This window comes from Notolepis coatsorum (genome assembly GCF_963971535.1).
Source record: "Notolepis coatsorum genome assembly, chromosome: 4".
Classification (NCBI taxonomy): Eukaryota; Metazoa; Chordata; class Actinopteri; order Aulopiformes; family Paralepididae; genus Notolepis; species Notolepis coatsorum.
In genome coordinates, this window is record NC_140168.1 from 158,355,239 (window position 1) to 158,369,162 (window position 13,924).

Sequence of the window (13,924 nt, forward strand, 5' to 3'; positions counted from 1 at the left end):
TGTACCCGTAAAACATTCCCTGGGGGCTGTCAGTGTCATCTATACCTTCTTTACCAATGCATTGTCTATGGAGCAGCTTCAGACTTTATACCTGATGACATGACATAATGAGTTTCAGCTCTAGTTTTGGGGTTTGGTATAGAGTTGTTTGGGATCGCTAATATTTTTGGACTGTCTTAGACCATAGGAATAATATGTATGAATTCTTAAAGGAACACGCCAACATTTTGGGAAATTAGCTTATCGTTTTCTGGCTGCACGTTAACCTAGCTTACACAATGAATGGAAGCGGACAATGCCGGTTAGCCTTCGGGAGAGGTGTTAGTTGGACAATGCCTAGGCTAACCGGCCACAATACACAATACTCCAATTCAGCCATTGGCAATTCAGCCATTGGGTGGGTGGCGCTGCTGAGCGGCCCTCACAGCGGCTCTGCGGCTCTGCAGCTGCATGCAGTCCGGGGTGATCATCTGCCGCGCCATGTAAAAAGTTGCACACCTGACATATCGGCATGTAACTGGAGAACCGAGGCACGGATTTTGGCGATGAAGATGGCATTTGAACGGCAACGAAAATCGCTTTAATTCGGTAATTTATATGTTCGGCGAAAAATGCAGTTCCGAGCCTTCAGATGCTCGCAAAGGGCCGTGAAACTGAAACTGAAACTGAAAAACAATGAAACCCCGGACATTTCCATGAATTTATAAACCCTCCCCCCGGACGCCCCGGACAGGGCGTGAAAAGAGGACATGTCCGGGCAAAAGAGGACGTTTGGTCACCCTAGTGTATGGTAGTCATTGTGTAGTGTGATGTGTGCCTGGTGTCAGTGTATGGTAGTCATCGTGTAGTGTGATGTGTGCCTGGTGTCAGTGTATGGTAGTCATTGTGTAGTGTGATGTGTGCCTGGTGCCAGCGTATGGCAGCCATTGAGCTTGCGTAAGCCACAAGGTTGGGTGCTACCAGTGTTGTTGAAGGAGGCCATTTCCACCAGTGGAGGTTATTCCATGACAACATGTGAAACACAAATTCACTCATAATTCATAATTATTAATAATTTACATATATATATATATATATATATATATATATATATATATATATATATATATATATATATATATATATATATATATATATATATATATATATGTAATATATATTTGTATGTATATATATTTTTTAATTATTATTATTATTATTAATTTTTTTATAAATGTTTTCATCTGTAAAAAAAATTCCAGTGAATAATTTTTTTCTTCAAAAATGGCCAAAAGTGACAGCTCTGAGCTCTCTGATCAGGCCTGCACTGCAGTCAGTAATGGCTAGCTGTTAATCACTCTGGTGCAACTTTCCCTGCACGGGCTGACCGGGATAATATAATAGCCAATCTAAATAGGCTATTAACGTCATCTAAGCCCGGTCCGTGCATCTAAGCTCTTGCCATTGAATTGACAACCTTGAACTCCAATCAGAATGCCTGGCAATGCCAGTTCGTACCTGCGCAGCTGCAGCTGGACTGGCGTCAGTGTTCTAAGGAAGGAAGCTGCAATATTCAATGGAAGATGAGATCGGTCACTGCTTTGGCTGTTGTGTGGTGAGTGCATTTAAAATATATATATATATATATATTTTACAGTGATTATGAATTCATTGGCCCGCTGTGGCCTTGCGTGTGTAATAATAAGGTAGCCCAAGGACCACATGAGTCGCGGCAAGCCTCGCTTGCGTTTCTAATCAAATATTAATATCGCCGCGGGGAGGGGGCATAATCCCACGGGACAATGGGATTGACCGATATGTTTACCAATATTCCAATGTACAGTTTTGCTGTACCATTGACTCAGAATGGTCTGTTTAATTGAAATCGTCACTGCAGTATAGTTTGTTTATACGTCAGAAGTCATTGGCCCGCTGTGGCCTTGTGTCACGATCCTAGGCCCGGTCCTGGCGGGACGGGGCAGGATGGGAACATTGGGCAGTGCTCTCCACCTAACTTTGGGCAATGCCCTCCATCCAACATTGGCTCTCTGCCTAACATTGGTCTCCTACCCTCTAGTGGCCAGACTAGCCTGATGGTACAGGCGGCCATCTTGTTTTGGTTCCAAGTAATAGAACTAATATCTAACTATTTGTTATCTTGGGCCATCCCTGTGTGTGTGTGATGTCGTCTCCCTGTCTGGTTGTTATGTTTGATTATGTTTTCTGTGTCTAGTTGGTGTATTCCTAGTGTGTTTACCAGATGTTGTCTGTTTGCATTATTGCCTGGTCTCGCCAGCTGTCAGTCGTTACAATCAGTGGTAGTATTTAAGGTCTGCTTGTTACTGACTTCCTTGTGGCGTCATTGTCTCAGTATCCTCCTAGTCCTCAGTGTCATCCTGCTCGCCGTCTCTCCTGTGTTCCCCCGTGCCTTGCTGTTTGTAATTTGCGCTTGTGAGTACTTAGTCTTTTGTTTTGTTATTGTTTATTTTCCTTGTTTTACAACTCTGTCGTCCTCTTGCGCCTGCTCGGCTTACCGTTTATGTTCTCGTTGGTAACGTACTGTCGTGTCAGTAAAGTTTGTTTACACGTATTCTGCCGTCTCTGCCCCTCCATTCCGTTCTCTTGCTGCAAACTGTGTTTCACCTACTCCCATCGTATCAGCCTTGCATGTGTAATAATAAGGTAGCCCAAGGACCACATGAGTCGCGGCAAGCCTTGCTTGCGTTTCTAATCAAATATTAATATCGCCGAAGGGAGGGGGGGGGCATAATCCCACGGGACAATGGGATTGACCGATATGTTTACCAATATGCCAATGTACAGTTTTGCTGTACCATTGACTCAGAATGGTCTGTTTTATTGAAATCGTCACAGCAGTATAGTTTGTTTATACTTCAGAAATATGATATTTAAACATGGTCCCCAAAATGAATGGAAGCGAATGAGGAGCCTGACACCTGGGAGGAATGGGGGTGTTGCAGCGTTGGGGATAATTTAATATATAATATAATATAATAATTTTGTGCTTCACCAAGAAATTTGGTCAGCAGCCGCCACTGATTTCCACCCTATGTTGTGGGGAGTGCTTTGAGTCTATATAAAAGCGCGATATAAATGTAACAAATTAATTAATTATGTGCACAAGACTGAAAATGTGAGTTTTCCCACAATACGTGACCTTTAAATTGACCTTTAAATTGGCCGTAGTTCCCCTTTTAGGAGGCAATTAGACGACGCACACAACAGTACCTTCTGCAGAGTGACCAGTCCCTCCTGGGTGTCTCGGTCCGTGACTATCCGGAACGTTCCGAGGCCGTCCCCGTCCACGATCCTGTAATCCATCTCCGCGTTCGGGCCGACGTCTGAGTCCAGCGCCTTCACCTTGGCCACCACGGCAGCCACCGGCAGAGACTCGCGCACCGTGAACTGATAGCTCTCTACGAGACGGAGAGAAAGAGGCCGTCGTCAGTGTGGGTGTAGTTGTTATAAAAGAGCGTTTGATTGACACCCACCTCTGAGACTATTCAAGACTAAATGTAACTCAAAAGCTTTGTGTAACGTGAGCGGAGGACGTGACACAAGCCTAGATACCAGTTTCCTCTCTGTGCGTTCAGTAGAAAGCTATCTCGCTGCACGTTAGCCTAGCTTAGCACAATGAATGGAAGCGGATATGGCCGGTTAGCCTTCGGGAGAGGTGTTAGTTTGACAATGCCTAGGCTAACCGGCCATGTCCGCTTCCATTCATTGTGCTAAGCTAGGCTAACGTGCAGCGAGATAGCTTTCTACTGAACGCACAGAGAAGAAACTGGTATCTATCTTCTTGTCTCTCTCTGGAGAAGACGGTAAGCTCATTTCCCAAATTGTTGGCGTGTTCCTTTAAATCCCTCCCAAAACTAGAACAGTGCTCCATCTCCTCGTAATCTAGACTCCTCTGGCTCTCAGGCAGGGCCGGATTAACGACCGGGCCGTTTGGGCCGCGTGTAGCTTATTCCCAGCGGAAGAGTACATTGCGTGCTTCCGCGTTTTCTCTGATTGGCCATGACGCCCATGTGACCACGGCAGCGCGAGAGAGCTGCAGCGCGGAAATAGGCTGTCTATTGCCTCGGGCTGCAGCACGGAAATAGGCTGTCTATTGCCATTCTCTAAGACAAACTCTAACCTTAACCAGCTCCTTAACAGCGCCTAAACTTAACCCTTCTAACCATAACCAACTCCGAAACAATGCCTAACCTTAACCTTAACCATGCCTAACCTTAACCTTAACCATAACCAACTCCGAAAGAATATTGCCATTCTCTAAGACAAACTCTAACCTTAACCAGCTCCTTAACAGCGCCTAAACTTAACCCTTCTAACCTTAACCAACTCCGAAACAATGCCTAACCTTAACCTTAACCTTAATGCCTAAACTTAACCGGCGAAAGAATGCACGTTAAAAAAAAAAAAAATTGAAGGGATTCGAACTTGTCACCAACGGACCGCAGGACCGCAGCGCTGCCAGTTGAGCTAAGCTTCGAATGAAAATCATCTGGGATTACGGCTACATAATGCCGCAAGCTCTGCCGCAAGCTCTGCCGCTCTGCGGCTGCCGCGCCTGCCGCGGGGCGTGTCGCAGCCAATCAGGGAAAATGCCGAAGCACTCGGGCGTACTCTTCCTCTGGGAATAAGCAATAAGCGTTTGGGCCGCGGCCCGTGGGCCTCTAGTGGGCCTCTAGTGTTTTTTTTTTTTTACGTTTTTTTACGTTTTTTTTTTTTTTTTTTTTTTTTATTATTAGTATTATTATTATTTTGGAGATCGATGTCATACTGTGACACTGAAATGAAAAAATATTTCATCAACTAAAATATTTTGTCAACAAAAATATTTCATTAACTAAAATATACAGTACGTCACACCCCGTGCCTCTCCCTGCCGTCTGCAAGTGCTAATCTTGAGTTTCCGACCCCCCAGTAATATGAACAGAGCTTTCATTAGAGCCTAATATGAAGGCTCTATGACGATTTTGAAAAAAATCCATTTTGGAGCTCAAAATTGGCAGCCATCTTGCATTTGAAGGTCAACAATAGGTCAAATAATGATATAAACACCAAATATGTATTCCTTGATCAAAATAAGCTCTGAAACCATGTATTGTGCATCATTGTAGGTCAAACCATTAAAAAGTAAATTTCCACGGCACCCATTTTGGATTTTGGTCTCTCACGAATTTTCCCCGCCTTTTAAAAAAATACACCCCAGCTAAATTTGTTTATTAACCCTCCTAGATGACAAATCCATTGAGAAACGGACCTTCGCTCTCCACGGTCACGGAAGTGCCACAGATGACCCTACTATAAGCTAACCATGAATAAATCCAAAAAAAGGAAAGTCTGAGGAAAATAGAGGGTTTAATTCAGCGTGGACAGATTAATTTGCTTTCACGACTAACAATGCAGGCTTACCTGTAGCCTATGCCTGATATGTGGTGCGGAATTTGCGAACAACGATTACTGTCATTTTGATTACTGTAGTTTGCCTGGTATGTAGCCATGTTTTACATATAAAAACGCCACTGTGCGTGCGTGCACGTGTATGTGTGTGTGGGGGCCTCCACAATAGTCTGGCCCAGAGGCCTCTGAATTCTTAATCTGGCCTTGCTCTCAGGTCACACACTCAAAAGAAACCCAACAGCTGATTAAGACACTCCCAAGTGCAGTTCACAGGTCAGAGCATCAGAAGCGGTATGCAGTGTTCTACTTTATGTCTCTCCTCTATGAGTCACTGCACTCCAGTACCCCCTGAAACATGTAATGGGGATGTGCGGATGTCTTCTCTTGGTGCTGCTCAGACAATCACCCCCCCCCCCCACCCACCCACCCCACCCCATTCTGGGGTGTCGTCAATGTATTAAATCAACCGTTATCCACTATGCTGACACCTCGTGTGAATATATTATGAACGATGAAATACAAAGGAGTAAAAATATTGTCAAAGCTGGTATAAGCAACGACGGGATGGCATTTCCGTGGACCTGCATCTTAGCCAATTTCATTTGCCCTGTCATGCTTAAAGGTACAGTCCAATTAAGACATATTGGATTTTACTTTTTTTTTTATGAAAAGCACAATGAATTGTAAACATGTATTGTTCAGCTAGAAAATACCATGACTTTGTGTACATCAGAGTAGCAAGCACAGATGGCTATAGGTAAACGTTCCCATCTTCTAGGTCTTGATGAGAACAAAATTGTAACGCCAGCAGAGTTGCCCGAATCATCATATTTACTGCCAATCTGCTTGCAAACTGATCCATCTTCAGTAATACTGTAGTGAAAGGATGGACGAATGGAAATGGTATGTAAATTGTAGTTATTGGCTTCTAACGGTGTCCACATGTCCTCCTTCTTTGCCAGCTATCATTACCAGGAGTGGAAATACAGCGAGTGTACAGAGTTAAACCACCTCCCAGACTGCTGTTGTTGAGCTTCTGAAGAGTAACTAGTCCCCATACACTATGTAATAAAGAGTAACTAGTCCCCATACACTATGTAACAAAGAGTAACTAGTCCCCATACACTATGTAACAAAGAGTAACTAGTCCCTGTACACTTTGTAACAAAGAGTAACTAGTCCCCATACACTATAATGAAGAGTAACTAGTCCCCGTACACTAAGTAATGAAGTGTACATAGTCCCCATACACCAGTGGAGGTTATTGCATGACAACTAGTGAGGCAGTGCTTCACTAGTAATATACAGAAAAAATATATATATATTATTATTAATATACATATATATTTTTATTTATTATTATTATTTTTTTTTATTATTATTTTTTATTAGAAACGTTTTCCACTGTGAAAAAAACAATGCCAGTGAATAATTTTTTCTTCAAACATTTTCAAGTGACAGCTCTGAGCTGGCCTGATCCCATAACACATTTGATGGCCAGCTGTCAATCACTCACTGCAAAGAATATAATTATCCAATCAAAGTAGGGTATTTGAGTTTAAAAAAGGCGGGTAGTGAGGCCATGATTGATTGGCGTTCACGCCGTGCCACATTGTGTTGACAAACTTAAGATCCAATCAGAGAATGGTGCCAGCTAATGCTACGGAACTGCAGCTGGACTGTGGCGTCAATATGTTCTAGATTTTTCTGTCATCATCTCACGTGTGCAATTTGCCTTGAAAGAGACTGACATAGAAAAGAAAAGATTAATTTGCCTAATATAATAATAATTCATATTTTAAGATCTTTATTCAATTGTTGAACTTCATCAACTTATTGTGCACTGCATCGTTTGATGATATATATATTTTTTATCTCAGTTGAAGTAGTGTAGTTGACGTGAACGTGCCGTCTTGGACTGTCTGTAAGCTAACTTGTTGTAGCTAATGTAGTTAAAGTGCTACCACCGCAGCTACCAGTGGAGTGTTTTGTTACCTGCCCATGAGGGTTTACCGGAGTGCTACCACCGCAGCTACCAGTGGAGTGTTTTGTTACCTGCCCAAGAGGGTTTACCGGAGTGCTACCACCGCAGCTACCAGTGGAGTGTTTTGTTACCTGCCCAAGAGGGTTTACCGGAGTGCTACCACCGCAGCTACCAGTGGAGTGTTTTGTTACCTGCCCAAGAGGGTTTACCGGAGTGCTACCACCGCAGCTACCAGTGGAGTGTTTTGTTACCTGCCCAAGAGGGTTTACCGGAGTGCTACCACCGCAGCTACCAGTGGAGTGTTTTGTTACCTGCCGAAGACGCTGGGTGACTGTCTGAGTGACCACCTGTCGGACTCTGACAGTCCTGAAAATGGAACGTGTGTCCCGCATCAACAGAACAATGTTTTCGACAGCATCCTCATGCAAATGAAGGACCGATTAGATCACAAAAGACTGCTGTTTGTTGCATTGCAGGATTTGCAACTGTTTCATCAGAAAATATCGAAGGATGGATTTCATTTACAAGTGATCAGATGGGAGGGACACTATTTCCTGGTAAGAAGTAACGTCTCAATGGTGAGTGAAATATTTTTTTTATATATTTAATAGCTGTGTGTGTTGGCGACGCGCGGCGCACGTGAGTGTGTGTTGGCGACGCGCGCCGTGGTTATTGATATTGAGTTGGAGCCTGTGTTGATTATGAATTAATTGGCTGTGGGTCCGCTGTGACCTGGCCTCTGTGTGTGTGTGTGTGTGTGTGTGTGTGTGTGTGTGTGTGTGTGTGTGTGTGTGTGTGTGTGTGTGTGTGTGTGTGTGTGTGTGCACGCGCGTGTGTGTCATTCATTTCCTATAGTGCCGAGTGATGTGCATGTGAATGTCCTAATCCAACCCCCTCCAATGTACAGTAAATGACCTAACCCAAGAATACACAAGACCAATGTTCCCCCTAAGGTGCGCCCGTGCGCGCGCGCACATGGCAAAACGCTCCCGCGCACATCTGAAATCTGTCGCGCACAGAAACGTTTGTGTAAAATATGCATGTAGTTAAATTGACTGGTGCGTTGCACCGAATACTACGAGATGCTTCCACCTGCAGAACCCCAGATCCCCGCAGGCTGAGGACAGCCGCAGGCTGAGGATCCGCAGGCTGAGGACGCTCGCTTCCATTGGCTGATTTGGGTCACGTGACCGTTGTTGCACCCAATGGCTGAGGGGACCCGCAGACTGAGGACGCTCGCTTCCATTGGCTGATTTGGGTCACGTGATTTGGAGCGGCGGAAAGGAACCAAAAAATAATAATAATAAACACTGAACAGACGTAGACAAAATGGGGCCATCTTTGGACACCCCTGCGGCTTGTCCTTTGTGTAGTTATGCATATCGGGACCCGATCACGTTGAAGTGCAAGCATCGTTTCTGCACGTTTCTGGAGTGACTTCGCGACCGGTCCGTTTTATTGTCCCGAGTGGCGGTGCAACACCTCGTACAAGATTGATTGATTGATTGATTGATTGATTGATTGATTGATTGATTGATTGATTGAAAAGTTTATTAACAGATTGCAGAATGGGTACAGTACAGTACAGCTCAATACATACAATTGTTAAGAGGATGCAGACCTGAGAAAGACTGATGAATGAATTGAAATTGGGGGACCCTGTAAACAAGACGAAAGTATTTCTCTGGGCTGCATCCCCTTAACAATTGTGTATTGAGCTGTACTGTACTGTACCCATTGATTGATTGATTGAAAAGTTTATTAACAGATTGCAGAATGGGTACAGTACAGTACAGCTCAACAATACACAGACCAGAGAAAGACTTTTGTCTTGTTTACATCAGGGTCCCCCATTTTCAATTCATCATAAATGTACAGTTCCCTCCCCCTTGTATATATTTACTGTATGTCACAAATGTAACAGTACTGCATGGTCTGCATCCCCTTAACAATTGTGTGTATTGCGCTGTACTGCATTCTGCAATCTGTTAATAAAGTTTTCAATCAATCAATCAATCAATCCGGGCCTGTGACGTCACTGTACCCATTCTGCAATCTGTTAATAAAGTTTTCAATCAATCAATTAATCAATCAATCAATCCGGGCCTGTGACGTCACTGTACCCATTCTGCAATCTGTTAATAAAGTTTTCAATCAATCAATCAATCAATCCGGGCCTGTGACGTCACTGTACCCATTCTGCAATCTGTTAATAAAGTTTTCAATCAATCAATCAATCAATCAATCAATCAATCAATCAATCAAACAATCAATCAATCAATCGGTCACTGTACCCATTCTACAATCTGTTAATAAAGTTTTCAATCAATCAATCAGGGCCTGTGGCGGTCATGTGTACCCATTCTTGTGAGGTTTGGTTCTTTCCCCACCACGGGCTTCTTTAAGTACTGTGATGATTGGTCCGCTGCTCACCCACTCGCTCTGTTCCTTTAAGATTTCGGTTAATTAATTGCATTCTCCTCTCCACACGCTTCTTCCTTTAGATGCCGTTTGATTGGTGCTCCCCCAACCACACGCTTGTCAATCTCATCCCGCAGCTGTCACAGCTTGTCATTAAGCATTCCTTTTGCTTTATAAACCCTGATTCCCCATTTAATGTTGTTGGATCGTTCTGATATATTCTCTGCATTTGTCGTTCCTTCCGTCGCCTGCTTTTCCCTGTGCTTTGCCTCCCAGGACTCTCGAGGAGTATTCCGTTTGGACAACCCGTTCCCCGTTACGAAGCGCTCGCCCTGTTTGATCTGCTCGCTTCACGCACAGCGCTCTGGTGAGTTTTTGAAAGACAGTCTTTTGACTCTATCATTTTTCGTGTGTGTAAACACTGAAGAGATCCTGTTTTTCGTTCAGACTGTCTCTCACCCTTTTTGCCTGTTTTGGATATTCATTGGGATTCATATTTGTTTGGACATTGCTCACTGTGTGTCTCACACCGAAGATTCTGTCACTTGGAATTATTGTTTGGACATTGCTCACTGTGTGTTTCACACCGAAGATTCTGTCACTTGGATTATCTGTTTGGGACAAGTCACTTCACCTGTCACCTGTCAGTTCCCAACTGTTCACTGAGCTAACCCGCTCTCTCTCTCTCCCTGTTCCGCTACCACCTCGGAGTACTGCAGGGAGGATTCTGCAGAGCGGCTCTGACGTCACGGACAGATTCCTCAAACGTAACCCCCCCGGGAGAAGCTGCAGAGCAGCAACATTCCTCACATGCTTGTTTCCCAGTTTGTTTCTGTTCTCAACCAAGTTCTTTCTGTTACTCTGTAAAATAAACAAGCCCTAGTTTTTGGCTAACTCTGAAACTATACTCTCTCTGTGCCGTTTGCGTTTGGGGTCGGTGTCAAACCATAACAATTCTGCAATCTGTTAATAAAGTTTTCAATCAATCAATCAATCAATCCCGCAGTGCAACGTGACCCAAATCAGCCAATGCCCGCAGTGCAACACTCCAATTCAGCCATTGGGTGGGACGGTCACGTGACCCAAATCAGCCAATGGAAGCGAGCGTCCTCAGCCTGCGGATCCTCAGCCTGCGGCTGTCCTCAGCCTGCGGGGATCTGGGGTTCTGCAGGTGGATAGTATTGAATACTACGGTAACCTGTTGCATGTGACGTTACCAAGAGAAGCCTCGCTTTCAGTGCTTTGTGGGCGGCGCTACTGCACTCACACACACAACAGATGAGGAAGCGGACAGATCGGACCAGCATCGCTGGCTCCTCAGTGCAAACGCGAAAATGTACATTACAGATTAACTGCAGAGAAAATTCCCAATTTATCGTCCCGGTCGAGACTAATTGGAAGCGGAGTGCAACGCATGCAAAGCTTGACCATATGTTTCTGTGTCTAATAAAAGTGGTGGCGATCTCAAAGCTCACATGGACACAGAAAAACATTACAAACAAAGCAGTGCGAGGCAAGAGTTTGATGGCAAAGTTGCATGCAGCTATACAGAGAGAAAGAAAATAATTGAAAACTATTTTGATGCCTCAAAATGATGTTTTGGTTTGATAAAATGCTTGTTATGATACAATCATTCTAAGGATTATGTGTGTAATAAATTAGTTTAGTACACTAATGCAACAAATCTGAAACTGCATAGTGCACTTTTAAATTAGTATCTTTGTGGGGTTACTGTTTTATAATTTACATTGAAAAGATACAAAGATATATTTTTTAAGCTGGATTTTCTAATACAGAAGAGGTATTATTTAGAACATTACTTCATATTTTTCTTGTTATTTATTTTGTCCAGTAAGACTTGAAAATATATATTATTTTGTCATAGGTTGATTGTTATTTTCTCGAGATTTGTCAGATTACTTTAGGCATAATACAGCATGTTGAGTAACTTTGGTTATAGAGAGATATTATTTTGTTATATAAAATAATATAAACAATAATTTTATATCCATACAGAGGAGGCATACTTTAAATATATTATAATGATAAGGCATCTTTGAGTAAACTTTGAGTATCATTAAGTATCCTTTTTTTTTTTTTTTATTATTTTTTAAACACACATAAACAAACATGACAACACACGATAAGATACACAAGCATTAATATACAGTGTATATCCAACGAAATTACCATTTATACCAATGTCTTATACAGGATATACCCTTAATACCTGTTATCTAAAAACCTACACACATATGCTCCAGCTCGAACCCCCCCCCTCCCGGACCCCTCTTTGGTTAGTACCTCCATTATCCCTCGCTCCTAACCAGACACTACCATTATAAGCTAGCTTTTATTCTCTCCACCACTTCTAACCACATTGACATTTTGGATTCATTGAGACCCAGAATTCTTGCTGTAGATATTTCTTGATAAATCACATCGAGATATGTAAGAAACCAAACTTTCCGGCAAATTTTTTCCGGTTGAAACCAGCGTGATGCGATCAGCTTTTTAGCTACTGTGATACCCGATAAAACCAATCTCTTTAGCTGTGGATTTACTGCAAACTCAAAAACATCATTCAATAGTAATACAGAGGGGTGTACAGGTATATTCCAAGATACGAGTTTTGATAATTGTTGGGTCACATCTTTCCAGAATGTCTTAACTGGTGTCTCAGTTAAGTCTCATTAAGTATCTTGAGGCTGAAGGCAGTGTCCTCTTTAAAAAAAAATCACAATATGGTCACCCTTGAAGTCGCATTATAATTCACTTAATAAAATAATGACGAGTCAGCCTCCTAAAAAGACAAAAGTTAGTGACACGACTCACACCGCCGCCGCCAAAGTAAGGACTTTGCTCTGTATCGTCAATCAATGGTCAAATAAATATTTGATTAAGGAATATAATTTTTGTATGATTTCTCGGTGTATCAGCAAAATTTGTATATTTTTATGTTAGACATTGAGGGAAATTAAGATTCTCAGATTTTTTACAAACCGCCGCTTATCGACTAACCGGTTAATCGGCAGGTGATGTATGTTGCTCAGTAGTTGCTGATGTCTGCTCAGGAGGTTTGAGTGTTTGCTCAGACCGAAAAAAAATTTGAGGGAACATTGCACGAGACCCTCTTCTACCAAGTATGGTTTCGTCGATATTCCAATGTACAGTTTTGCTTGTACAGTTGTACAGTTTCCCCCACCCCGCCTACCCATATCATTTCCTATAATTTCCTTTGTTGTGAGGGACCAGATTGGGAGACAGTAAGATATTGGTGAAAGAAAAATTACATGTAGATATGTGTTTGAAACAGTGAGGGTGAGAAATGGTCTGATCTGGCTGTAAACAAATAGTTTTTTATTTGCCTTCTTGACTTAGCTATTGATGTGATGTTTGTAAGTGAGGTGTGTGTGTCAAGAGTTACTCCAAGGTATTTATTACTAGTGCCTGTTGTCTTTAACTGTAGTGTCTGTCTGCTGTCTTCATAACCACACTGTGTGTCTGTACTTCTTTATTAAATTTTTTTTCTCTCCCGTCCTCCCCAATATTTTTTACTCACAGCCACCACTGACACACACATTGGGGGATGGTTTAAAAATATAAATTAACAATATAATATAATAATTTGTGCTTCACCAAAAAAAAAATTCAGCAGCCACTATGTAATAAAGAGTAACTAGTCCCTGTGCACTATGTAATGAAGTGTAAATAGTCCCCATACACTATGTAATGAAGAGTAACTAGTCCCCATACACTATAAGGAAGAGTAACTAGTCCCCATACACTATAAGGAAGAGTAACTAGTCCCTGTACACTATAAGTAGAGTTGTTCCGATACCGATACTGGTATCGGAAATGCCGCCGATACTGCCTAAAACGCTGGTATCGGTATCGGCGAGTACACGTAAATTCTAGCCTCCGATCCCATGATGTAATTTATCTCCTGCCGAGTCCTGCGGAGAGTGAGGATTATAAAATGAACATGTTTTAAAGTGTGATGCTGTGTCATTTTAACAGCAGATACACTTTCTTAAATTCCATTGTCCCCGACAGTGCGGTGTGACGGGGAGCTCGGACGGGAATCGGGCTGTGTTTGGCTGGTGTTAT

The 13,924-nt window shown here is 42.7% G+C and overlaps 1 protein-coding gene across 1 annotated transcript in view; it reads right to left on the bottom strand.

Annotated features, from left to right (window-relative positions):
- cdh7a (cadherin 7a) overlaps nt 1-13,924 on the bottom strand; it is a gene marked incomplete at both ends in the record, with an annotated part of 728,354 nt that overhangs the window by 437,558 nt on the left and 276,872 nt on the right. The window contains one exon of the mRNA XM_084312150.1: nt 3,229-3,416. Within this exon, the coding sequence (XP_084168276.1) occupies nt 3,229-3,416 (188 nt within the window). The remainder of the gene's footprint in view (nt 1-3,228; nt 3,417-13,924) is intronic.